The following is a 27,022-nucleotide window of genomic DNA, read 5'->3' on the forward strand; positions in this document are numbered from 1 at the left end:
GAATGTCTAATCACTCTGTTTTACACCTGCAACTGACATAATATTGTATGTCAACTGTTATTGGACATTTTTAAAAAATGTAAGTAGCTCTAAATTTTTAAAAAAGAGGTTAACATAGTGAATTATTTACAGGTAAAATTGAATAACATGTGGGGATGAGTAAAGGATGTAGATGAAACCAGACTGACTATGTTGGTAATATTGAGGTTTGGGGGTTAGTATCTCAGTTTGCATTATATCATTCTTTCTACCCTGTGCTTTAAGGCCAGAGCACCTTGCCCACGGGCTGCGACTGGCTGTTTGCCATCTGTTGGTCTCCTGGATTGTAATCTCCTGGTGGCCAGGGCTGGGTGTTGCTACATTTTGTTGCACGGGTGCTTGGCACAGCACTGGCAAGGAGGAGGCCTTGGGACACTCTGATGAGGGTGACGGGTGGAGGAGTCGCAGTTCTGCCTCGATACATGGTCTGCCTTTCTCAGGCGGGTTCAGACCTAAGGGACGTTTAAGGGGCCCAGCCTCTAACGCAGTGGTTCTCAACCTTCCTAATGCCGCGACCCTTTAATACAGTTCCTCCTGTTGTGGTGACCCCCCAACCATAAAATTATTTTCGTTGCTACTTCATAACTGTAATGTTGCTACTGTTATGAATCGTGATGTAAACATCTGATATGCAGGATGTATTTAGGCGACCCCTGTGAAAGGGTCGTTCGACCCCCAAAGGGGTCGCGACCCACAGGTTGAGAACCGCTGCCCGTTGTGGTCCAGGCAGGTCATGCACACTCTGGCAGCCTGAACGGAAGCCTCCTCAATGAAGAGAAACGCGCACGAAATGCCCCGAAGCTACGCGCCTGGTGGGAAAGGCTGGCCCCGCAGGAAAGAGGCGGGAGGCCTGGGGACTGAGGGTCACCTCTCCGAGCCCCGTCTCCCCGCTCTTGCAGAGGAGGGAATCCGCAGTAACGGAATTCCTACGACCTGCCCAGGTCCGTGAAGAAACTTTACAGAATGGGTCCGGGTGAGGTCTGCGCAGCGCCCGCCCCCAGCTGCTCCCGGCGCGGGCTGCGCCCCGCGGTGGCCGGTCGCTACGACGACTCGGTCCCGCCCGTTTCGCCCCTGGACCGGCCAGAGCCTCGCGGTGTCCCGGGCGCCAGCGCTGGCGGCGGGGGTGGGCGCGCGGTGCTGTGCTGCCCGCCTCGCGCCCCGGGCTGCGCCGCCCTCCGGTGGCCGCGGGGAGGCGACCTGCGGCTGCGGCTGCCCCCTCCCTCGGCGGTGACATCACCGCATTCCCGTCCCGCTGCTCCCGCCCGCGCCGCGGTGACAGGGAGCCGGAGCCGGAGCCGGAGCCGGAGCCGGGGCCGGGGCCGGGGCCGGGCCGACGCGGAGAGGAGGTGCGGGCGGTGCGCGGGCCGCTCCCCGCCGAGGTCCGCCTGCTGCTCCGGTGACAGGTCGCGGCCGCCGGGCGCAGCGCCGGGCACGCGCCGGGCAGAGCCGAGCGCCAGGCGGACGCCCAGCGGAGACGCGGGGAAAATGGCTGATGACTTTGGCTTCTTCTCGGCGTCGGAGAGCGGGGGCCCCGAGGCGGCCGAGGAGGACCCGGCGGCCGCCTTCCTGGCGCAGCAGGAGAACGAGATCGCGGTCATCGAGAATGACGAGGGCTTCGGCGCCCCGGCGGGCGGCCCCGCGGCCCTGGCGCAGCCGGGACCCGCGAGCGGGGGTGAGTCAGCGCGGCGGCCGGGGCACGGGGGCGGGGGCGCCCGGGGGACAGAGGGCCCGCCGTCGGTCTGCCGTCGGGAGCGGGCCTGGGGCCGTGTGTGCGTGTAGGGTCTGGGGCCCGGGGTCTGGGAACCCGGGGTCTGGGAACCCGGGAGGAATCTCCTTGGAGATCCTCCTAGAGGCCCCGCCTGGGTGGGCCGGGTACTCCCGGGACCAGAATTCCTCCGGACGTTTCCTCCCCGGCCAGTTCCACCGCCGCGCGGCTCTGGAATCCAGCACCGCCTCGCCCCGAGTGTCCCCTGAGCCTCCAGGGAGGCCTGTCTCGGCCTCCGAGCCGAGCCCCGAAGGTGTGGGCAGGACAGCAGACCCCACTCCTGCAGCTGGGAAGGCAGGAGGGTGTCCAGAAACAAACAGACTTTCCCTTGGGACCACCTGCAGGCACTGGGCTAGGCATTTTATACTTACATGTCATCATTGGATACTCAGTGTCAGACCCATTTTAGAGGTGGCAAAATCGAGGCTAAAAAAAAGTACAGTACTAGAGCAACTGGCAAACGGCAGAGCAAGGATTTAAACCTGTGTCCGGTAGACTCTAAGCCCTGTCCACCTGACCACACTGTCTTCCACATGCCTGACTCTGAGTGAGATACCAGGACATCGTGGATTTCGGTCAGATGTGGCTCTGCCCTCTGGCATTTTCCAAAGGTGGTCCAGGACTGTTGTGGTTAGCTTCAGAACAGCATGTTTGCCAGTGTTCCCACTGTGGTTCTGGCTTGAGAGAATAATTTCTTAAAATATTTGGTAAAAAAGTAGATAGCACCTTCACAGGCGCATCCAAAACTGCCCTTGCTTCCTGTTAATGCTGTCATTTTGGTGGGGTTTTATGGCCCTGTTGGAATAAGTGGTAGCTTCCATATTTTAAAAAAAAATGTTTACAAGTAAGGCTCCTTATAGGCATGTTTGTATTCATTCAACATTTACTGAGCACCTCCTGTATGCCAGGCCCACCGGGGATGCAGCTATGACTAAGACAGTTCCCGTGGTAAGGAGTTTGAAGCATCTCTGTAGCCCCTTGCTATGAGAACTGTAACAAGCCTTCTGTAACGTATAAGAACCTGGAGGCCCAGAGAGCTTGAGTGTCTTGCCCAAAGTCACACAGCTGTGAGTGACAGATCTGGGGCTTGATCCAATCCCAGGCCTCCCAAGTCTGAGCTCCATTTGCTTTCAGATGCTTCCGCAGTCACCGGGAGGTGATAGGCTGGGGAGGGGGGAAGCGGGCAGTGAGTCTTTTGTTACCCAGCCAGCCATGGAAGCCTTTCAGAGCAGCAGCTCAGCACGGACCTTCACACATCTCAGGGAAATGCCTGTCCACAGTCAGGCACCAGTGTTCATTTGTCCACGCCTCTTCCTTGAGACCCTCAGCTTCCCTGGTCTGGCTTGGCCCCAGGGAGGCCCTGCGGAAAAGACCCGAAGTTAGCACTTCCTGAGGGAGAAGCAGGTAAAAGTCAGCCCGGTTAGCCAGAGGCCTCTGGGAGTTGAGCCTCTCCCCAAACAGTGGGGCTCCAGGGGCTGACAGCCTGGATAAGGAGGTTCCCTCTCTGGCAAGGGTGGGGTACAGATTGGGGCACAGGGTGGGGCACAGCCCTCTGAGATCCTCCTGGACTCTCACACCCACCACAGCTGCAAGTGCTCAGCTGCCGTCCTGAGCGGGGCATGGGGATCCAGGAGGTAGTGTAGGATGGTGGCTCCGTAGGTGGCCAGGCAGGATGGAACTGATCTGCCCTTCTAGCCCTCGTTGGTGCTGAGCAAGTAATCCCCCCTGACTAGCCCAGAGTGTCAGAAGCCAAGATGGATGGGGTGCATGTGCCTTGGCCTTCCGGGACCGGGAGGATGCTGGCTCCCACCGCTGCCCATCTGGTGGTCCGTGAGGTCCGAAAGGTTGGCGACCGCTGTCTTAGATGACACCCCTGTGCTGAGTGCTCTAACGTTGGGTCCCTGGTGCCCCTGGGGAAGGAGGTGTCTGGTGTAGACCTGAGCCTGAGCCACATTGTCTCTCCTCTGGGGCTGGGGCTGGGCCAGCCTGAGCAATGGACACTTTGTTTCCATTCATCACCTTGGGCAGGACCCAGAGGTTTACTTTTTCACACCCAGGTGGCTGAGCCGTCCAGCCCAGCTCTGCTCCTGACTCACCGAGTCGGTTCCTGGCAAGCCTGTTTCCCCATCTGGGCCTCAGTAAGCTCCCAGGAATGTTCTGGACCCTGTCTGCCCCCGTTCCAAAAGGGGTCAAGGGCCAAAACCGGTTTGGCTCAGTGGATAGAGCGTCGGCTTGCGGACTGAAAGGTCCCAGGTTCGATTCCGGTCAAGGGCATGTACCTGGGTTGCGGGCACATCCCCAGTAGGAGATGTGCAGGAGGCGGCTGATCGATGTTTCTCTCTCATCGATGTTTCTAACTCTCTATCTCTCTCCCTTCCTCTCTGTAAAAAAATCAATAAAATATATTAAAAAAAAAAAAAAAAAAAAGGGGTCAAGGATCTGAGTGAAACAACACTCACTGGTGATGCCTGGAACTCGTGTCTCCTGTGCCCCTGCTCTGCCGGCCTCTGACTATGGACACATGATTATAAATGTGCAATAGACAAACCAGAAAGCATTGTGGGAGCAAATACTCCTAACTCTATGTGTGGGTGTGTGTGGGTTCCCAAAGAGGCTGAAACTTCATCTCCAGAGGAACACTCGTGGACCTGAGAGACGGGCTGAGGGGCTTTCTGAAGGCCAGCGTGGGCCGGGCCTGTGGATGAGGGGCCTGCGCCGGGAGCTGGTCAGGGTGGAGTAGGGTGGTGCAACTCCCACTCCAGAGAGGCCAGGTGCACAGACTGGCATCATCCTGAGTGGACCCTGGTAACGTAAGGCCCTGGTAGAGGCGGTGCCCTGGGGAAGATGCTGCCACTCAGCCAGGAGAAGCCCTATCTGAACGCCTAGGGATGACAGCTGACATAGTTGATTAGAATCAATCACTGTTTGAGTCTGAAAACAGCGTTGATTATAATTTATATCGACCGGGGATTATTTCCATGGATTACAGGTCCCTCCCGTCAGTCCCCAAGCTGAAGGCAGCATTGCTGCTGCTCACCGCGCTGGCCGGCTGGTACAGGGCTACCAGTCTGCCTGTGCTCCTCCCGTGGGGCCTCCTGTGGCTTTTTGCTAGGCAGTTTCTGAGAGGCTGCAGAGCGGCCTTGCAGAGAGCAGTCGGCCCTCAAAGAGCAATTCAGTTTCCATTTAGCCAACACTTACTGTTCACTGTATCTGTGCAGGAGCCTTGAGGAGCTGAGTAGGATAAGAGCCTGATAAAGGAGTGCATGACCCGTGAGAGGTCACAAGTAATTGCATCAGAGGGCAGGGGATGCTGTTCAGTATTCTGGACTACCCCAGAGGCGAGACCGCCCATCAGTGCCAGGGAAGCAGCAGTAGTGGAGGGCTTCCCAGAGGAGGTGACTCATGAACCGAGTCTTGGAGAATGACTGGATCTAAGAGCATTCTTTAGAGAGGGAAGCAGGAAGAAAGGCATGGGGTACAGGATGTGTTTGGGGAAGGAGGAAACCAGAATAGGGTTTGTGGGAGGGACTGGTGGGTAGCAAGGTAGGAAAAAATGGACAGGACCAGGCTGTAAAGACCCTCAAGTGCTATGGTCCGGAATTTGACAGATATTTACGGAATTTCTGTTATGCGCCAGATTGTGGGTGTTGGGCCCCAGCAATGGACAAAACGAAGTCTCTGCTCTATTGGGGGGTCCGTTCTAGTGGGGAAGACAGATAATAAGCACACACACAAATAGACATATCACCTGTGCTAAGTGCTGTGAGAAAATACTGCTGGGGAGGGGAGGTGCGGGAGCGGTGAATGTCAGGGGTGGTCAGGGAAGGCCAACGCTAAGGCAACCAGAGGCTGAAGGGAGCAGCCCATGTGGAGATGGGCAAGGAGGCCTTCCAGGCAGAGGAAACAGTACCTGCTGAGTCCCAGAAGCAGGAGCAGGCCCTGTAGGCCACTGTGGTCCAGGGGAAGTGGATTTCTTTTGGGTTTGTTTTTATTATATTTTAAATTAGAGGAATGACAGCCAAAACCGGTTTGGCTCAGTGGATAGAGCGTCGGCCTGCGGACTGAAAGGTCCCAGGTTCGATTCCGGTCAAGGGCATGTACCTGGGTTGCGGGCACATCTCCAGTGGGGGATGTGCAGGAGGCGGCTGATCGATGTTTCTCTCCCATCGATGTTTCTGACTCTCTATTTCTCTCCCTTCCTCTCTGTAAAAAATCAATAAAATATATTTTAAAAAAATTTGTAAATTAGAGGAATGACATAGGTAAGTGTATGCTTTATGGGCACACTGTGTGGGTGAGAGGTGGGGCTGGAGCAGGGCACGGGGTAGAGAGCAGAGGACAACTTTGAGTTTGAAAGAGGGTTGGGAGAGGGTGAGGCTGGAGTTGGGGAAGCCAGTCATTCATTCTTCCTTTCTTTAATGCATTTTGTAATTTTTTTTAAAAATATATTTTATTGATTTTCTACAGAGAGGAAGGGAGAGAGATAGAGAGTTAGAAATATTGATCAGCTGCCTCCTGCACATCTCCCACTGGGGATGTGCCCGCAACCCAGGTACATGCCCTTGACCGGAATCGAACCTGGGACCTTTCAGTCCGCAGGCCGACGCTCTATCCACCGAGCCAAACCGGTTTCAGCATTTTTTTTAAAAATATATTTTATTGATTTTTTACAGAGAGGAAGGGAGAGAGATAGAGAGTTAGAAACATCGATGCGAGAGAAACATCGACCAGCTGCCTCCTGCACATCCCCCACTGGGGAAGTGCCCGCAACCCAGGTACATGCCCTTGACCGGAATCGAACCTGGGACCTTTCAGTCCGCAGGCTGACGCTCTATCCACTGAGCCAAACCGGTTTCGGCTTTTTTTTTTTTTTAAATATATTTTATTGATTTTTTACAGAGAGGAAGGGAGAGAGATAGTTAGAAACATCGATGAGAGAGAAACATCGATCAGCTGCCTCCTGCACATCTCTTACTGGGGAAGTGCCTGCAACCCAGGTACATGCCCTTGACCGGAATCGAACCCGGGACCCTTGAGTCCGCAGGCCGACGCTCTATCCACTGAGCCAAACCGGCTATGGCTCATTTTGTAATTTTTTTATTCAACACATAGTTTCTGGCTCTTACTACGTCACAGGTACCCTGCAGGGCTCAGGGAAGACAGTAGTGAGGAGAAAGGACACAGGGGCCCTCCAGGTATTTGCCACTAGCAGGGGGAGAGCCGGGGCTGGGCTGGGGCTGGGGCTGGGCAGAGGGCAAAGAGCGGAGGGCCACTTTGAGGGTCACTGTTGCAGCAGAAGCTACAGGAATTTGTGACTAATCAGATGTCAGGGAAAGGGACCAGGAGGAGTCATAGTTGCGGGCAAAATGAAATCCTTCTGGGAGGGGCAGAAGCAGGAAAAATAGGGCAGGTGCTGCCTGGTGGGGGCTGCAGTTCCTGCTGTCCCAGGTGGAGTAGTTAGTTGCTCAAGGCACTGCCGGGACAGGCAGAGACTTGCAGGTCCCTCCTCCTTAGCCCTTGCAGACCCCGCCCTGAGCCTACAGTGCCTCTGCCTGCACAGGCTCTACTGGGCCATTCCCAGCGGCAGCGGAGGGTAAATCCGCTTCAGGTAGGAGAGGAGCTATTACTGACTGGACGACCTTGGGCAATCACATAGTCTGTCTGAGCCTCAGTTTGAGAATCTACAAAATGGATTGATAACAACTTCATCACAAGGCTGTGGTGAAAATCACATGTGATAAAGGCTGTGAGAAGGCATGGTGAGCAGTCAAAGGATTGGGCCCAAGGATCCATCATGTCTGTGTTGGGGGGAGAATACACGCATGGGCATATACAGAAGCCGGCTTGGGGCACTAACGTAGGACCATTCCGTGCCTGCTGTAAGCTGAGCAATGAGTAATGCTGTCTCCTTGTTCTCTTTCTAGCTGGTCCTGAGGACATGGGGACCACGATCAATGGAGATGTGTTTCAGGTAAGCAATTCTGCCTTAGCAGTGGTAGGGACCGACAGCCTGAATCCCAGGAACGTACGGCCCCATCCCCAATAGGATTAGGGCTTTCAGTCTTCTGGTCACTCCAGTCTGATTAATTGGGATGGGAACACACAGGTTTTGACATGTTGTTTTTTGGTGTGTGTTTTTTTGTGTGTCTCATGTAGGAGAAGGGGATGAGGAATAAAGACCACTAGAGACAGGGATTGGTGGGGTGTGGCCTCAGGCTGCCCATGGTGATGTCCTGCTTACAGAGGGAGGGATAAAGGGGCTCACAGTGGCATGGACTGAAGGAAACACAGGGACCTGCACACGTTGGCCCTCCCGACCGAACTGGGTGGCCGTCTCTACCTGGGTAGGCCCTTAACCCAGAGACTCCACTTCTCAGAATTTCTCCCAAGGAAATAACTGGACGAGGACACCCAGATTGTCTGCAGGATGGGGTAGAATAGCAGACAAACGGGAACAGCCTAAGTGTCCAGCACGGGGGGCCTGGGCGGGCCAATTGGAAACCCACGCTGTATGGACACGAAAAGAAGCCGGCAATATAGTAAGTGGAAAAGCAGCTTGCAGAATAGTATGCTCAGCGTGGTCCTGCTTTTCACTTTAGAAATACGTTTGCACACAAAATCTGAAAGGAAGTCTACTAACTATTAGCAGTGTTAGCCCCGACGTTGGAGCTGGGGAGGGATAAGAGGAGAGCTTTCACGTTCCTTGTTTAAAAATCCTTTGTAGTGGCCCCATACTGCACACACATGCACACGCCAAAACACCTAGTAAGGACATTCCTAGTTGAAAACTGCCTCTCGCTGTGCCCACGTAACCCTCCTCCCCTCATATAGACATAAATGGGCTTGAAAGTACTTGGATTGATGAAGAAGTCTGTTGCACACCTGAAACTCATATAATACTATATGTCAACTATACTTTAATTTTAGAAAAGTATTGAGACTTAGAGAATTTGGCTCACAGAAGGCATCCCCAGGACCCCACAGACGCAACTGTCCTCACCCCCGCAACCCCTTTACTTTTTACCTCCCCCTCACCCCCCCCCGGGGGCCTGGGTGGGGTGAAGCCTTCAGTGGATGAGCCGTGGTTCCCACTGGGAAAAAGGGTCAAAGGCCCTTGCCCCCTCGGCTTCAGCTCTGCCATCTGCTGAGCCCCTGTGGCTGCGGAGGAGCTGGCCTCCTGACCCTTGGTGAGAATAAACAATACTTTCTTATGTAAGAGGGCTGGGCTGGCACCTTACACAGGGAGCCTGGCCAATTCCTATTTCTGGAAAAGCACTCAACTGTCTGCAGGCTAGGAAGTCAGTCTCCCAGGGCTCTAGGACTTCGTGTCTCCGTGGGTCCGAGAGCCGCAAATAATCAGCCTGGCCTCCTGTTCGGCTTGGTAGATCATTGAGACCCGGGCTGCCCCTGTGCTGGGAACACTCTAAAGGACTTTGCTAGACCCCATGGTCTGTGTCCTCCAGTGGACTTGGAGCTGGAGATACACTTGGAACCACAGACGTAGCTAGAACACTATGAGGAGGATAAGTCTCCTTCCTATAGATGAGGGTCGGCGGCCTTCTCTCTCCACACCCTCTGGGCTCACTTTGTTTGGCAGATCTGAGGAACCCTGGGTGGCTCCTCCCCTATTTCAGTGTGAACTCCCATTCTCACTGATCCCAGTAATAATCCCAGGCATGTTTCTTTGTAAACTGCTTCACATCTGTGCCATCCTAGAAGGGGTCACAGATGAGGCCCATCTGTCAGAAGCCAGTTCCGTCCACACCTCCCTCCCTGATCTGGTGCCCTTTGCACCTCATCCTTGTAGCAGGCTGAAGCTGGGTGCCCTTCCACCACCACCCTCCAGACCTTCTTTAGAATCAAACATAGAGCAGGGTCTGGCTTGTGCTGCAGATGGAGGAAAGCCTCACATGCCCAACACTTTCTTTTTAAAAAATGTTTTTATTGATTTTTTTTTAGAGAGAGAGGAAAGGAGAGGGAGAGAGATAGTGAAGCATCAAGGAGAGCAGAAATATCCATTGGTCAGCTGCCTCCTGCACGCCCCTTACTGGGGATGGAGCCTGCAACTGGGGCATGTGCTCTGACCGAGAATCAACCGGTGACCTCTCCGTGCTTGGGGCAATGCTCAACCAACTGAGCCACACGGCCAGATGCAGGCATACCCAACTTTCAAGGGCCCTGGGCAGAACTTTCTTACTTTTATTGTGTGTTTTGGGGTGTTTTTTTTTTGGTGGTAGCCTGTGGGCCACTAGGGGGTCCAGCTACAAACCTGATCCCCAACAAGGCCTAAGGATAAGCCTGCCACACCTATTCCAGTTCCATCTGGCACTGCCAGGGGCAAGGGTAGGACGCCCCTGCAGCACTCCCTCCACCTGCACAAACTTCCCCCACCCCTTCCATCATCCCCCTTTGAGCTACTTAGAGGAAACAGCTCAGCTTAGTTTAGCTTGAGCCGGTCAATCCCAAAGACGGATCTTCCTCATCCTCCTGGCTGTCTCTGGACTCACAGCACGGGCTCGGCCAGCACGGCCCACGGAGATGCTCCTATGGGGTCCAGCAGAGGGGTCCCCCAGAGAGGGGTGTCAGGGAGCAGAACTGATGGAGCCTCCTGCCTTTGGTCCTGGCCATTTCCAACCCCTTCCCTCTCCAGCTTGGGAGGGGCTCAGAGCATTCCTGCAGCCACTGGTGGGTCCTCCCAGGCTGCCAACCCTCCTGGCAGTTGACCTGCTTTCCTCACTGGGCCGTTCCTGCTGTAACTCACTCCCCCCGCCCCACCCACCAGCAGAGGTGGGGCCAGGAAAACAAGTTCACTGCCGCCAAACAGCTTCTCGGGGCTTTGTCTGCCGGAAACACCACTGTGCTCTTCTGGTCATGGCGCAGCGTGGCAACAGCCTGCCGGCCCTCTCCATGCACATCCTCTACCGGCTACAGGGGTGCACATCATGTGTTACACAGGGTCCCCACCTCACATCCTGAGTGGGATGTGGCCCCTCCCATTTGACAGGTGATGAAGCACAAGTAGCCCAGGAAAGGGGTTCTCAGAGGTCCCACATCCAGTGAGGGGCAGGAAAGGACTTCAAGCCCAGTCCCCCTGATGCCGAGTCCCTGCGCCCTCCACATCGCTCTGCAGACAGCCACTGCTCCTGCATGGAGTCACTCCTGGCCCCCGAGTGCCAGGCACTGTGCTGGGGCAGTGGATGAAGAGGCAGATCCAATGTGTGTTTGTCCTCAAAGAGCTCGCTTGTGACAGAGCACAGAGCCCGGGGAAGGAGTGGTGGTCGTGCAGGACAGCAAGGGCTCAGAGACTGGGTAGCATGAAGAGCTGAGCCTGGTTCTTACCGTGTGTCAGGCACCACGGAGAGCTTTACGTGCTGTTACTCATTTCATCCTCCCAACAGCCCTACGACGTAGGTTCTGTCATTGTCCCCATTTTACAGATGAGGAGGACGCATGGGGGGTAAAAGCTCACTCTGCTGACACAGCTGGGAAGAGCTGGGACTTGAACCAGGTGCTGCACTGAGTCAGGCAGTACCACAGGGAGGGGTGCTGAAAGTGGTGTCGAGGCTGCCTGAGGGGATGTGGGTGGGCCTGGCTCGGGGGGACAGCATGTTCAAGGTACAGCGGGTTAGACACTGAGTCCAGGACTTGCCCAGAGCCTGGGGCCCACTGCAGATAGAAGGGGGCTGGGGGAGTCTGAGGTTCAAGGTGTGGGGCAGGCACAGCTGCCAGCCAGAGCAGGTTAGTGGGCCGCACTGCCCATGGGAAGTGGTGGCAGAGGCAGGCCCAGCTTGGCCAGGGCCTGAGGCCTGGGGCACAACCACCTCAGGGTACAATATGCCCCTGGATGTGCAGCTGCTCCGGGGGCTGAGAGGAGTACTGGGGGATCCAGATGCTCTTCAAGGCTGCTCCCCGACCCAGACCGGGGCAGGCTGTGGGGAAGAATCTGGATGGAGTCAGACAGCCTGGGCTTCATTTCTGGCTTTCCCCAGCGAGACGGCCTTCCACTAGTCATTGCTCTGAGCCAGATCTCATGCGTAAAATGGGGATTAGAGGCCCTGCCCTGCCCTGCTGCCCCCACAGGTCTGTGGAGAAAAGTGCTCTGAAGCCCAGGAAACCTGTTATCCACTCCTGGCCTAGCCAGAGCGAGCCCAGGCGAGTGTGAGAGAGATGGGGGTGGAGCAGGGGGAGGAGGTGGCACAGGCAGGAATCCTGGGAAGACAGATTAACCTGGGAGACAAAAAGAAGGCACACAAGCCCGAAACCGGTTTGGCTCAGTGGATAGAGCGTCGGCCTGCGGACTGAAAGGTCCCAGGTTCGATTCCGGTCAAGGGCATGTACCTGGGTTGCGGGCACATCCCCAGTAGGAGATGTGCAGGAGGCGGCTGATCGATGTTTCTCTCTCATCGATGTTTCTAACTCTCTATCTCTCTCCCTTCCTCTCTGTAAAAAATCAATAAAATATATTTAAAAAAAAAAAAAAAAAAAAGAAGGCACACAAATCATGTGAACCAGAAGTGAGTTTGGTCCCCATTGGCTACTACGTGGCCACCATGTTCACACCCAGAAATTCAGTTTGAATCCTGGCTCTGCTACTTCCTGGCTGGCTGACCTTGGGACTTTGGTGCTAGACTTTCCCTACCTATAAAACAAAGGCAATAAACCCCACCGTGTGTGGTGGTAAAGATAAAAGAGAACCGTTTAATTGCAAATGCTCTGCCAGTTTTAATGCTCTATAACCTGGGAGTCTTCGTTTTAGGGCAGGCGCTTTGGCGATGGTGGGCCCTAAAGGCCAGGAGGGTGAGACTCCTGCCCGGAGGATCAGTCCAGCCCACCTCCCCCACACCTGGCGGCCTCTCTGCACTCAGTTTCCCAAAGGCACCTGCCCCACGTGGCCCTTATGCTGCTCTTGGCATGAAATGCCCTGCCCCATCTCTTCCGGTCCTTCTCTGCCCTCAGGCGAGAATGGCCATGCCCTTCCTTGTGCCCCCTCTTTACCCTGACCTGTGTCACAGCAGGTATCCCAGCCATGGTCCTCATTGGTTAGGGACTCCCCCTACCAAGCTCCGGGCTGATGGGCTGCCTTGTTTGTCCCTGTCCCCAAGCCTGAACATGTTCATTTAGTCAATAAATGTTCTTGAACTCCTCCTATACCCAGGCCCTCCCTGTTCTGGAGACTGTGCGCTAGGGTTGGAGAACATCTGGCCCAAGGGCTGTATAAGGCCGAAAAATCATTTGGTCTGGCCTTGCCAAGGAATTAGGGGTGAGTTAATTAAATGTTTGACCAAATATAGCAGGCTAATGATTTTTAACACAAAATGAGTTTATCATTGTCATTTCTAAATGATTTAATACTTTTAAAATCTGTGTTCATTTCTAATGTAGGAAATATTGATATAACCCACATAAATACTAGGTCTATGGGGTGGATAATTTTAAAAGTGTAAATAGGTCTCAGACTAAAGAAGTATGAGAACCGCTGCATTACCCTGTGGCGCTGACAGAAAGCACGTGTGTCCTGGTTAATATACCACAGTAGTGCGAGAGACCGATAGTCGGGATTATTAGATACGGAGGGTGCCCTCCTGGTGGAGCTCTGGGGCACCCCCTCCAGAGTTCCCATTTCCAGGGCGCTCACCGCACAGCTGTAGTTTGACAAGTGATTCCTCCAGTTCCAAACAAGCTGATGAGCTGCTGAAAACAAACTCAGTAATTATAAGTGATAACCCAAGCATTTTAAGAATTTTAGGCTCTGACTATAATTTCCTAAGGCAGTAGGAATTTTTCGTAGATTGGATTTTAAAAATATGACTAGCAAATAACTCACCAAGCAGCAAAATAAAAATGTCTTCTGAGCAACTAGGTATAAAAGGAAAAAAAGAAAAAGCCCGGCTGGCATGGCTCAGTGGTTGAGCGTCGACCTATGAACCAGGAGGTCAAGATTTGATTCCCAGTCAGGGCACATGCCCAGGTTACAGGCTTGATCCCCAGTAGCGGGTGTGCAGGAGGCAGCCGATCAGGGATTCTCTCTGATTCACGTTTGTATCTCTCTCCCTCTCCTTTCCTCTCTGAATTCAATAAAAATATATTTTAAAAAGGGGTGGGGTGGGGGGGAATCGCCCATATGCTATGGCCTCCTGGCAGGATACAGGAAGTGGCCCTTTGCTCCCTGCTACCACAGAGGCCAAGGTTGGCTTACCAGTGAAGGATGAAGACAACCTCTGCTCTCCTCACTGGCTTTTGTTTACATAGAAACAAAGCCCAGTGTCCTTTCCCAAAACTCTCACGTGACAGGAGGAGGGGTGGCCCCAGAGTTCCGACCCAGGCTCTGAGCAGCACCTGCACCAGGACTCATCCCCAGGTGCCGTGGAGCTCCTCAACAAGACCAGCAGGCTAATTTTTCAGGTGATAATTTTGTATGGCCCTCGAATAATGTTATAAATATCCAAATGGCCCGCGGCAGAAAACAGGTTCCCACCCCTGCTTTATACAGACAAGGCAGTCTGTTTTCAAGGAGCTCACTTTCTTGCAAGAAGAGAGATAGTGAACGCTAAACAAACCTGTCATTTCAGATTGCGATAGGTACCAGCATGAAGATAAAATATGGCGCGTGCACTAACACATTCACAAAAGAAACTGCAGTTGTTTGCAGATGGGACTTGTAGGGATTGGGCAGGGATCCTGGCCGCTGGGCCTCAGGGCAGGGCTGTTCTCCCGTGACCAGGGTGGGGCTCACCCAACACAGTCATCCATGTGCCCTGGAAAGGCCCCTCGGGATGTCATGAGGCTCTAAACTCAAGTCAGGAAAGAGAAATAAGGGCTCCACCCAAAGCGCCCCACCCAAGGGTGGACCTGACCCGAGGTGCCGGGCTACACCACCCATCCTGGGCCTGCCCCTCCCACTCCCCAGACAGCCAGAGCCGGGTGTGTGCTCTTTCCCCCTGGCTGCCTGCACCCCTTGGGCAAACACTTACAAAGCACTTCCTCTGAGCCGGGCACACGCTGGCTCCGGAACCTTCATGGTGAGCACACTTGTGTGGGGAGAAGACATTGAACGACACCGACTTCATGACAGTTTTGAAGAGTGTCTGAAGGAGGAGCATGGGAGCCTTGAAAGGACAGAACAGCTGTTTAGAAGTTACAAACAGTCCTGGCCGGTGTGGCTCAGTGGTTGAGTATCGACCTTTGAACCAGGAGGTCATGGTTCGATTCCCAGTCAGGCACATGCCCGGGTTGCAGGCTCGATCCCCAGTGTGGGGTGTGCAGGAGGCAGCTGATCAATGATTCTCTCTCATCATTGATGTTTCTCTCTCTCTCTCCCTCTCCCTCTCTCTCTCTGAAATCAATAAAAATATATATTAAAAAAATATATATATTATACATTTTTTTTTAAAAAAAGTTACAAACAAGATCCCTAGAAGGCAAAGGCTGTGACTGAGCACACAGCGGAAGGGGTACGAAATCTGCTTGGGGTTGGGAGCTATCCCAGAGCTTGTGACATTTAAGCTGGAAACTCGTGGGATGGAGTAAAATTTAAGCAGCTGGAGAAGGGAGGGAAGACAATTTCAGGCTGAAAGCAAAGGCAGCCACAGGGGTGGGTGGGATGTGTGTAGACAGGAATGCGTGGGGCGTGTTGAGTGCCAGAGAGGGAGTGGCGGGAGATGGGGCTGGATTGTAAAAGGCTTGGCTAGACTGGAGGGGAGCCGCATCCTCCTGGGCTGAGCTCTCAACCCCAACTCTTGGAGGGGTAGCGAAGTGGGCAGAGCCTTGGTCTGGGAGTCAGACATACATCATGCCTTTTCTCCTGGCCTCAGCGTCCTTCTCTATAAAATGGGAATAGAATAATAATAATGCCAACTACCATTCACTCTCCTAAGCGTGTTACAAATATTGTTGCACCAAATCCTTACAACAGGTCTCAGAGGTCGTTTTATTATTATTCCCATTTCAGAGGAGAAAGCTGAGGCCCAGAAAGGTTAGGCACCCTGCCCTGGCTACACGCACATCTAGTAAGCAGAGAGGTGGGGTTCGAACCCACACATTCTGGCTGCAGAGTCCAAGTTCTTTACCACATTCCTAGCCGTGGCCATCCTGCCTGTCTCAGGGCTGCTTGGCACTCAGCAAATATGTGTGGAATATCTGCTATGCGCCAGGCACTGTGTGGGGTGCTGAGGACGCAGCAGGGAACCGGACAGATAAGGTCCCTGTCACCGAGTGGCATTCTGATGGAGGAGACAGACAAGGGACAAGTAAACATAAAGTGAGGTCATTTCGGACTGTGTATGCGCTGTTGGGTAAATAAAACTGTAAGAGATTGCCTTTAATGATAGGAACACAAGGGACTCACTGTGTGCCAAGAAGTGTTAGAAATTCCTGACGTTTTGCCCTGGCTGGTTTGGCTCAGTGGATAGAGTGTCGGCCTGTGAACTGAAGTGTCTCGGGTTCGATTCCAGTCAAGGGCACATGCCCAGGGTGCAGGCTTGATCCCCAGTAGGGGTTGTGCAGGAGGCAGCCGATCAATGATTCTCTCTCATCATTGATGTTTCTCTCTCTCCCTCTCCCTGCTCTCAAATCAATAAAAATATATTTAAAAAAAAAGAAAAGAAAAAGAAGCCAAAACCGGTTTGGCTCAGTGGATAGAGCGTCGGCCTGCAGACTGAAAGGTCCCAGGTTCGATTCCGGTCAAGGGCATGTACCTGGGTTGCGGGTACATCCCCAGTAGGAGATGTGCTGGAGGCAGCTGATCGATGTTTCTCTCTCATCGATGTTTCTAACTCTCTATCTCTCTCCCTTCCTCTCTGTGAAAAATCAATAAAATATATTTAAAAATAAAAAAAAAGAAATTCTTGACATTTTGTTAACTAATTTCATTATTTTTTTTAAAAAATGACATTTTTTGTTTGTGTGTGTGTGTGCGTTTAATTGATTTTAGAGAGGGAGGAAGAGAGAGAGAAAGAAAGAAAAAGAGAAATATTGATCATACCCACAAACCTAGGTATGTGCCCTTGTCAGGGAATTGAACCTCTGACCTTTCAGTGCACGGATAATGCTCCAACCAACTGAGCCACACTGGCCAGGGCTAACTTATTTCATTCTTTTTAAAATATATTTTTATTGATTTCAGAGAGGAACGGAGAGGGAGAGAGAGATAGAAACATCAATGATGAGAGAGAATCATTGATTGGCTGCCTCCTGCACGTCCCTTACTGGGGATTGAGCCCACAACCTGGGCATATGCCCTTGACCGGTATCAAACCTGGGACCCTTCAGTCCGCAGGCCAACGCTCTATCCACTGAGCCAAACAGCTAGGGCTCTTTTCATTCTTATGTCAACCCAGAGGGGTGGCCACTCTCATTTACCCAGGGTCACACAAGGGGAAGGCTTGCTGGCAGAGGGCACAGCAAGTGCAAAGGAGACAGTGGGTATGAAGTTGTTTGAGATGTGAGATTGTTTAAGGTTGTTTTATGGTTTGAAAGCAATAAAAATCCTAGGAGAAAACAGGCAGTAAAATCTCAGACCTTTCTCACAGGAATATTTTTTCTGATATATGTTCTTGGGCAAGGGAAACAAAAGAAAAAATAAACAACCTGGCTGGTGTGGCCCAGGTGGTTGAGCGTCATCCCACACACCAACCGGTCCCAGGATCTTCCCGGTCAGAGCACACGCTCGGTTGCAGGCTTGATCCCTGGTGGGGGGCATGTAGGAGGCGGCTGATCAAGGATTCTCTCATCGCTGATGTTTCTCTCGCTCTCTCTCTCCCTCTCTGAAATCAATAACAAAATATATTTTAAAAAAGTTTAAAAAATCAAGTATGTATGAAAAGTTTAATTTCTCAGAAAAGTTTTCTATATATAGTGGTATAATTTTAAATTTATACTGAGTAAGCCTAGTAAATACGTGCATTCACCAGTCACTGGGAGTAAACAAATGTACAAGGCTGGGTGTGTGCCGAAACCGGTTTGGCTCAGTGGACAGAGCGTCGGCCTGTGGACTGAAGGGTCCCAGGTTGGATTCCGGTCAAGGGCATGTACCTGGGTTGCGGGCACATCCCCAGTGGGAGATGTGCAGGAGGCAGCTGATCGATGTTTCTCTCATCATCAATGTTTCTAACTCTCTATCTCTCTCTCTTCCTCTCTGTAAAAAATCAATAAAATATATTAAAAAAAAAAAAGGCTGGGGTGTGCCTTAGCATGTGGGAACATTGCTGGCACGAGTTAAAACCGCTGCAGAAACTCATGCCAGGGACCACAGAACCAATTACTTCGCACAATGCGATGTGATCACGTGTTAATCATTCGCTGAACATTGTTTATGCGTGGTAACTCTTGGACTTAAATATATATGTAAACTATAGTTATAGATATGTAATATTTATTTATGTCGGTGAAATTACTATTTTTTCCCAACATATGGCCTATTCACTAAAATTTGTTAAAAATAGTGCTTGAGCCGAAACCGGTTTGGCTCAGTGGATAGAGCGTCGGCCTGCGGACTGAAGAGTCCCAGGTTCGATTCCGGTCAAGGGCATGTACCTGGGTTTCGGGCATATCCCCAGTGGGAGATGTGCAGGAGGCAGCTGATCGATGTTTCTCTCTCATCGATGTTTCTAACTCTCTATCTCTCTCCCTTCCTCTCTGTAAAAAATCAATAAAATATATTAAAAAAAAGAATAGTGCTTGAGCCTGGCCAGTGTTGCTCAGGGGTTGAGCGTTGACTTATGAACTACTAGGGGGTCACACAGTTTGATTCTCCACCAGGGCTCGATCCCCAGTAGGGGGCGTGCAGTAGGCAGCTAATCAATGATTCTCTCTCATTGATGTGTCTATCTTTCTCTCCCTCTCTGAAATCAGTAAAAATATATGTTGAAAATATCTTTAAAAAAATAGTGGGTGAGCCCTGGCCAGTGTGGCTCAGTTGGTTGAGCATTGTCCTGTGTATCAATAGGTCGCTGGTTCAATTCTCAGTCAGGGCATATGCCCCAGCTGTGGGTTTGGCCCCCAGTTGGGGTGTGTACAGGAGGCAACTGATCATGTTTTTCTCTCACATTAATGTCTCTCTCTCTCTCTCTCTCTCTCTCTCTCTCTCTCTCTCTCCAAAAATAAATTATAAAACAAACAAACAGACAAATAACAGTGGGCACTCTCCTTTCAGGGAGTACACCTGTGCCATTCTCTCTCCCCTCTCCTTCCCCCACAGGCACGTATCTTCTAAACTCCAAGGGACCCCACGAGACTTGCAACCAGGGGAGCAATGGGCAGTGGTAGCTCCCCCTTGCCCCCCCAAACCTATCTCTAAGGCCCCCTTTTCTCTGACTTCCCAGTGAGCCAAAGCAGCTTAGCCTAGGTATTCCACCAAATACCACGTGTGGGTGCGCATGTACAGTGCGATTGAAACTTCGTGGCCCATGCGCAGAAGTTGGTATTTTGTGGAAGAGCCACACTCAAGGGGCCAAAGAGCCGCATGTGACTCACGAGCCGCAGTTTGCCGACCATGGGCCTAGGCTCTCCTGTTGCTCCGTCTGTGCCCTTCCTTGTCCTAAGTGTGCTTTTGCTGTGGTCAATAAATTCTTGCTTTTCTAAAAAGAAAAAAAAAAGGTGGGGTATAAATAAATGGTGATGGAAGACTTGACTAGGGTGGTGAACACACAATACAATGTACAGATGCTATGTTGTAGAATTGTGCACCTGAAACCTGTAGAATTTTGTTAGCCAATGTCACCCCAATCAGTTCAACAAGTAAGAAAAAAGAATGTGAGGGGATGTCCTGATCCTTGGGCCGTAGACACTGGGAGGCAGGTGGATGGCCTGGGTACATGGCTGTGTGTTTGTGTCCTAGGAGGCTAATGGCCCCGCTGACGGCTATGCTGCCATTGCCCAGGCCGACCGGCTGACACAGGAGCCCGAGAGCATCCGCAAATGGAGAGAGGAGCAGAGGAAACGGCTGCAAGAGCTGGGTGAGGGCAGGGCTGAGGCTGGGCTGCTTTGGGACATGGTGGGGGGTGGGGAACTTTAAGGTATATGCACCCCCCTCTAATGTGGGAACTGGGTACGAATGGGCACTGGGGACGAGGGGAGAAGCAGCGGGGCGGTTGTGTCCCTTCTGGAAAGCTGCCACTCATCCTCCGGTTGGGGTTGCAGATGCTGCCTCCAAGGTGACAGAACAGGAGTGGCGGGAGAAGGCCAAGAGGGACCTGGAGGAGTGGAACCAGCGCCAGAGCGAACAAGTGGAAAAGAACAAGATCAACAACCGGTAACAGATGCTTTAGGGACAGGAGGGGGTTATGGGGACAGGAGAGGAGCTATAGGGACATGAGGAGGTTAGAGGGACATGAGGGGGCTATGGGGATATGAGGAGGTTAGAGGGACACGAGGGGGCTATGGGGATATGAGGGGGTTATGGGGACATGAGGGAGCTAGAGGGACATGGGGGGCTATGGGGACATGAGGAGGTTAGAGGGACATGGGGGGCTATGGGGACAGGAGAGGAGCTATAGGGACATGAGGGAGCTATAGGGACATGAGGAGGTTAGAGGGACATGAGGGGGCTATGGGGATATGAGGGGGTTATGGGGACATGAGGGAGCTAGAGGGACATGGGGGGCTATGGGGACAGGAGAGGAGCTATAGGGACATGAGGGAGCTATAGGGACATGAGGAGGTTAGAGGGACATGAGGGGGCTATGGGGACATGAGGGGGTTATGGGGACAGGAGGGAGCTAGAGGGACATGAGGGAGCTAGAGGGACATGAAGGAGCTAGAGGGACAGGAGGGAGCTATAGGGACACAAGGGGGCTATGGGGACATGAGGGAGCTATAGGGACATGAGGGAGCTAGAGGGACATGATGGGGATAGAGGGACATGAGGGGACTGTGGGGACAGGAGGGAGCTAGAGGGACATGAGGGAGCTAGAGGGACATGAGGGAGCTAGAGGGACATGATGGGGATAGAGGGACATGAGGGGGCTATGGGGACATGAGGGAGCTATAGGGACATGAGGGAGCTAGAGGGACATGATGGGGATAGAGGGACATGAGGGGGATAGAGGGACATGAGGGGGTTATGGGGACATGAGGGAGCTAGAGGGACATGATGGGGATAGAGGGACATGAGGGGACTGTGGGGACAGGAGGGAGCTATAGGGACATGAGGGCGCTAGAGAACATGGGGGGCTATGGGGACCCGAGGGGGCTATGGTATTGGAGGCCCATCTTGAGAATGGGTGATTTGGTGGCAAGAACATGGAGGAAGGAGGAAGCGGAATGCCCAGGACTACTTCCTTGGTTGCCTGTGGCGTTCAGAGCCCTGAACTTGGAAGGGCGGATACACTGTCACGCTCTCACCGCCTCACCACAACAGTGAGAAGCAAGTTCTGCAGTCAGCAGTTGAGGTCCCAGGTCCGTGGGATGTGAGCCAGACTGTGCTGGGCCCCACAGCTAGGCCTGGGCCCTCTGTGCCACGGTTAGTGTCGCGGAAAGCACAGTCCTGGCTGGGAGTGAAGAGCCAGCCTGGGTACAGGATTTTGTTGCTTGTAGAGCTTTGACCCAGAGTGGCTTCAGCACTAAAGGAAATGAGCGGCCCGCAGAACTGAAAAGCCAGGGGGTAGGACGGCAGGCACAGCGGGCTCAAGGGCGGAAACAAAGTCAGTTGGCACCCACTTTTACTGTCTCTAAGCTCTTCTTTCCTCTATGGAGCCTTCCCTCTGGGACACCCCCCCGCCCCTGGGATGGGGGCGAAGGTGGCCACCAGCAGCTCCAGGCTTCTGCTCTATCTACTTGGCAACTTCAATGAAAATAAAATAATCGCTTGCTCCCAATAGCTCCAGCATAAGTCCTTGACCTGACCCTCATTGGTGGGGCATGGGTCAGGCCCAGAGGCAGGGACTCCCTGATGGACCCAGCTTAGGTAATATTCCATTCCTGGGGTTGGGCATGGGGTCAGTCCTACCCAAACCACAGGGACTGACTTGAGGGAAACTTGATCCTGCAAAGGACAATCAGGGTGCCCTTCCTGGAAGAAGGAGAATGAATGCCGAGCAGGCAAGGACAGCAGATGCCACAGAGAACACCTTTGTGGAAAAGGTCTCAGAGCATTTCAGGGATGCTGCCCAGCAGTCCAGCCTTTGAGGCTCATCCCTTCAAATCACTAGGCCTGCCAGGAAGCCGCCACACTTGTGTTCAGGAAGCTGCTGCATGCCAGGCTCTGGGCTGGGTACCGGAAGACAGATGAGAAGGCCCCAGCTGTAGCCTCTGAGTTCAGAGGAGAGAAACATGTGAGTCCAGCTGGACTCAGCAGTAGGGCCTCTGCAGGGGGAAACAAGGGATGCTGTGGGGGAGGAACCTTCGTATCTGGGGAACTGGGCTTTGGAGGATGAGTAGGAGTTCATCAGGAAAAAGAGGGCAGGGGTGGGGGAGGGAAATCTAGACCAGGGGACAGAATGATAAGAAAGAAAGGACCTTGTGTCTGGGGCAGCAGGGAGGCTGGGAGTGGTGGGCAGGCATGGGTGGTGAACAGGAGGAGTAATTTGATCAGGGCCAAGTTCTCCGTGGGCGGTGGGCGGGTGGAGGATTCCTGCTCTCCTCTCTGGGCTGTGGATGGTTGAGCCTCCCAGAGCTGTGCTTCCTAACACCTCTCGACCTGGAGGTACTAACCCTGTCTCTCTTTCTCTTTAACCCTCTGCCTGTCTGTCTGTCTTGCCATCTCGTCTTCCCCCACCTAACCCCTTTCCCTTAAGGATCGCTGACAAAGCATTCTACCAGCAGCCAGATGCTGATATCATCGGCTACGTGTACGTGTGTCTCCTCTGCTCCTCTGTCTGGGGGAGCTGGAGAGGGCGAGGCCCCTGTGTGTGGCTGGCACAGTTTCTTGAGTCTCCTGCCTGTGGGGTACAAGAGTGCGGCTGGGCGAGGGCAGGGAGAAGGCTATGACCAGAGCAGGGGTGAACCCCCAGCCAGCGCAGCACCTCCGCCTCTCCAGCAAATGCTTATGGAGGTCTTTTCTGCATGGAGGTGACTTTGCTAAAACAGGCAGAGAAAAGAAAATGCACTGGCCATGCCCGGGTGGGAGGGGCGAGTGGCAAAGCTGCCCAACTCCCTCCCAAAGAGATGCCTCTTGGGGGTGGGAGGTAGGGTGCAGAGGTCTTCTGTTGAACGAAGCAAACATTGAGTGCGTTTCCGGAGGTACAAAAAGAGCTAGGAGCACACCTATCCCCTTCGGCTACCCCGGTGCACTGCTCCTCCTCAGAGCTTCCACCCAGTTGGCACTGTGACTAAGCTAGACCAGAGATGGTAGAGTTCCCTCTCACTTCTCCTCAGTTGGTTGACAGCGACACCTAGAGTTGTGTTGGGTATTGTAGAGCTAAAGGAAAAAATACAGTGATGAGTGTGTGAGGTCAGCCAAGTATTGGCTGCTCTGCGTGCTGGCCACACCCTTGGCAGGCCTGTGGCTAACTCTTCTCTCACAGTGCCCAGGACACCCCAGGGTGACAGCCTTTCGCTCCTACCTTCCGTTCACTCTCCCGGCTGTCCAGTCCTCATGGGTACTTACTCAGTGCCAGTCTCTGGTCAGACCGGAGTGTGTGGTAATAAGAGCTGCATGGAAGGACACACAACACTCCGGAAGCCACCTTCTGCTGTGGGAGCCGGGGCAGGCTTCAGCGATGCAGGACCTTCAATTGGACCATAAAGTGGGAGGAGGAATGAATGGATGGGGAGGGGAAGATGACGGGAAGGACATCTTAGGTGGAAGAAGTTGCTTGGGCAAAGGTGATGAGATAGGATATACCTAGTGGCCTGGTGGCTGTAGATGGTGGAGGTGGGGGCGTGTGGAGAAGGTCAGCTCGCGGCCAGCTGCAGAAATGCCTGTTGTGCCAGGCCAAGAAGCTTGGACTTGATCCTGAAGGCAGCAGGGGGCCATAGGAGAGTTCCATCAGGAGAGTGGGGATGGCAGCGGGGCATGGGTGCTGGGGGTAGTTAGTGCTCCTGTTTCACCCCAGAAAATGGCCCACGGATCATACAAAGGAGCCCCGAAGAGGGAGAGTGCAGACCAGCGTTTCCCAGACTTCCATGTGCCTGTGAGACACCAGAGGGTCTTGTTAAAATGAGGATTCTAATTCAGTAGGACTGAGGCCATGATTCTGCGTAACCCGCAAGCTCCATGGTGGTGCCCGTCAGCAAGACCACCCACCACACTGAGCTGCAAGCTTAGCGGGGGCCTCTTGACCCAAAGGACGCTGCTGGGAAAGCTTCCCTCAGCCCCCTGGATATCCAGCTCTGCACAGCAGTCAACCTCTTCCCAAGCTCGCACACACCTGCCATCTCCTTAGATCCTCAGCCACTCGGATCTCTAGGTGGAGGCTCTGACCCTCACTTCACAGGTTAGGTAACGAGCACACAGCACCCGCAGCAGGGAGGGCCAGATCACCCTTGGCACGGCTGCGTGGACCCACTGGCAAACTCCCCACCATCCGCCAGTGCCCGGTCACGCATGGTTGCGCTCGATAGCCAAACAGGACAAAGACCCAGCCCTCTCACCTAAGAATCCTTTAATGTCTTTCTCTTAGTAATGCCCACGTTTAGGTTTTGTCCACTGAACAGTATTGACTACACTTTGCCTCTCCATTGTTCCTTCATCAGTGGCTTTCATACCGGTCAGCTAGAACTGAAGAAGCCACCAGTTGTCACCCTAACTGGACTCTAACCAAAAGCTAAGACTTAAATGAATGGAGCAGTCCTCATGCCCTGGCTCCATAGATATTCCGGGCTAAAAAGAGCTCTGCCATCAAACATGCTGGGGAGACGGTGGATTCTATCGCCATCACTTTCCCACTGATGCACGTTAGCACATGCAAGGCTTTGAAGGTCCCCTTTAACGGAGTTTTCTATGAGTGGTTGCCCACAACTCTTTTCTGGAGAACACACAGGGTCCACAGAACAATGAGGCAATGCTGAACCAGGCACTCCAATTAGTTATCTAGTTAATCAATGTCCTGTCTCTGCCAAGTTATTGGAAACATTGAAAATGGCTGAGGTACCACATTAGTTCCTCCACGGCCATTAGGTGCCAGGAGTCCCAGTGGGGAACTCTTGATGGAGAGGCGATGACCAGAGAGTGTGAGGGTGGGGCAGGGGGGGAGGAGGTCCAGGAGGAAACTTTAGCTAGGGTGGCAGGGGAAGACCTCTCTAAGGAGGCGAGGCCTGCACTCAGTCCCAAACTAGGTTTTCTCTGATGCCAAGGCTGTTCCTGGGGCCCAAGGTCGGAGGGCGCAGGGCCGCGGAGGAGACCTCTGGATAAAGTACCCCAGAGCAGGCTGGGCAAAGCAGCGTTGCTCATTGCAGGGAAAGCATCACTGGTTCGGGGGGGGGGGGGGGGGAAAGGCAGGCATCTCTGAGACCTCTGTCCTATCTCCTCCTGCAGGGCATCTGAGGAGGCTTTCGTGAAGGAATCCAAGGAGGAAACCCCAGGCACAGAGTGGGAGAAAGTGGCCCAGCTGTGTGACTTCAACCCCAAGAGCAGCAAACAGTGCAAAGACGTGTCCCGCCTGCGTTCTGTGCTCATGTCCCTGAAGCAGACACCGCTGTCCCGCTAGGTGCCGGCCACAGGCCTGGCCACGGAGCACGGGCAGGGGAGGGCAGAGGAGCTGCTTCGGGCAGGAGGGTGGAAGGCCTCGGGCAGCTGCTCCACACAGCCTCCTCCCTTCCTCCCCCTCTCCCAGGCTGGGGAGGGAACACTCGCCCCTCTCACCCTCCTTCCCTCTGAAGTCCCAGCCTCTCACACCGCCTCTAAGTCCACAAAATTGTGACTGTCCCTCTGATGTACTTTTTTCTTGACTTAAAGGGTGTGTTGTTAATTCTTTTTACACTCATTTTTTTACCATTCTCATTTTTCTGGAAGCCACAAATGGTGTCAGGGTTCCGTTCGGGCTTAGAACTTTCCCAGCACAGCCCTGAGAGATGAGGCTATTCCCTTGGGAACCCAGCAGCTTCCAGCTGGAAGTGGGTGTCCCTGGCTGCCTGTCTGCTGCCTCCACTCCCAGGAAGAAAGACCACCTCTCACAGAATGCTTTGCAGCCTTGATCCTTCCGGATCCTTGAACAAGCCTGTGAGATAAGGCTCTGTTCTCATCAGCCACAGACCCAGAGGGAAAGGGGCGTGAAGCAGGAGGGAGGCCAGGCCAGAGGTTCCCGTGGAGGCTAAGCCAGGCTGAGGCTGGTGAAGGTTGCCTCCGCCAAACCCCCTTCCTTGTAATTGGCTGGGCCCTCTTCACAGGGCGGCCCACTGCACTCCCTCTGTGGATTTGGGATGAAAATCATGGACCACACCTTCTTTCTCTCCAGCAGAGGCTGCAAACAGGTTACATTCAAAATATTGGGACCGATTCAGGTATTTTTTAAGGAGGAGGCGACCCGGTCCCTCCCTGCAACATGGGTAATAGCTCCTCCTCAAACTCGACTGTCTTAGAATGAACTGTCTTCCTCTAACTCACAATAGGAAATAATACGGGCCAGTGTCATTTGGCTTGCTGGTTAAAGGAAGAAAACGGGCCCTGGGATCTGTAAAAGTGGCTGGGAATGAAGCTGGTTAATTGTACTGAAAGGGTTCGGTACCTGTTGCTGCTAGCAGAGGAGGGGCTGATATCCCCTTCCAGTGCACTCCCTTGGGAGAGGCCTGATTGCTGCTCTGTCACAGGGGACGGGTACAATGGCAGGAGCCTGGGACCCAACCCACTGCCGCAGGATCGCTTTGTAACATGCAGGGCGTGTTTCCCCTTGGCCCCTCATAGTCCCGGATTGCAATAAATGTGACTCTTTAATTGGAAGAAAAAAAAAAGAAACAAAGAAACAAAATATTGGGACCTGCATAGTGTTCTAAATGGTTTGACAGCTATATGTTTTCCTAGAACCGTCATAACAGAGTCTGACTTGAAATAACAGGGATTGTCTCACTCTCCTGAGGCCAGAAATCTGAATCAGTGACAGCAGGGCCAGGTCCCTCCCCAGCACCAGGGGAGGATGTGTTTCAGCCTCTCTTCCGGCTTCTGGCTGCCTCAGGTGTTCCTTGGCTGGTAGATGCACCCGTCTAATCCCGCCTTCATCTTCACATGGCCTGTCCTCCGTGTGCGTCTTTGTCCAAACTTCCCCTTTCTATAAGGACACAGTCCTATGGATTGGGACCCACTTTAGCCTCATTTTAATTTGGTTACCTCTGTTAACACCCTATTTCCAA

At 53.3% G+C, this 27,022-nt stretch overlaps 1 protein-coding gene across 2 annotated transcripts; it reads left to right on the top strand.

The window, feature by feature from the left end:
- The first annotated feature begins 1,289 nt into the window (after positions 1-1,289).
- On the top strand, positions 1,290-25,647 carry CLTB (clathrin light chain B). Of its 2 annotated transcripts, XM_081091180.1 has the most exons (6): positions 1,290-1,711; positions 7,729-7,775; positions 19,638-19,755; positions 19,940-20,051; positions 22,534-22,587; positions 25,215-25,647. In XM_081091180.1, the coding sequence occupies exons 1-6, from the start codon at positions 1,525-1,527 to the stop codon at positions 25,384-25,386; spliced, it is 690 nt and encodes a 229-aa protein (XP_080947306.1). In that variant the 5' UTR covers positions 1,290-1,524; the 3' UTR covers positions 25,387-25,647. The 2 variants fall into 2 exon arrangements, with proteins under 2 accessions (XP_080947306.1, XP_080947305.1); XM_081091179.1 differs by lacking the exon at positions 22,534-22,587 and having other exon boundaries at positions 1,322-1,711.
- Positions 25,648-27,022: the final 1,375 nt, after the last annotated feature.

Source organism: Myotis nattereri (assembly GCF_964212035.1).
Source record: "Myotis nattereri genome assembly, chromosome: 5".
In the NCBI taxonomy this organism is placed as follows: Eukaryota; Metazoa; Chordata; class Mammalia; order Chiroptera; family Vespertilionidae; genus Myotis; species Myotis nattereri.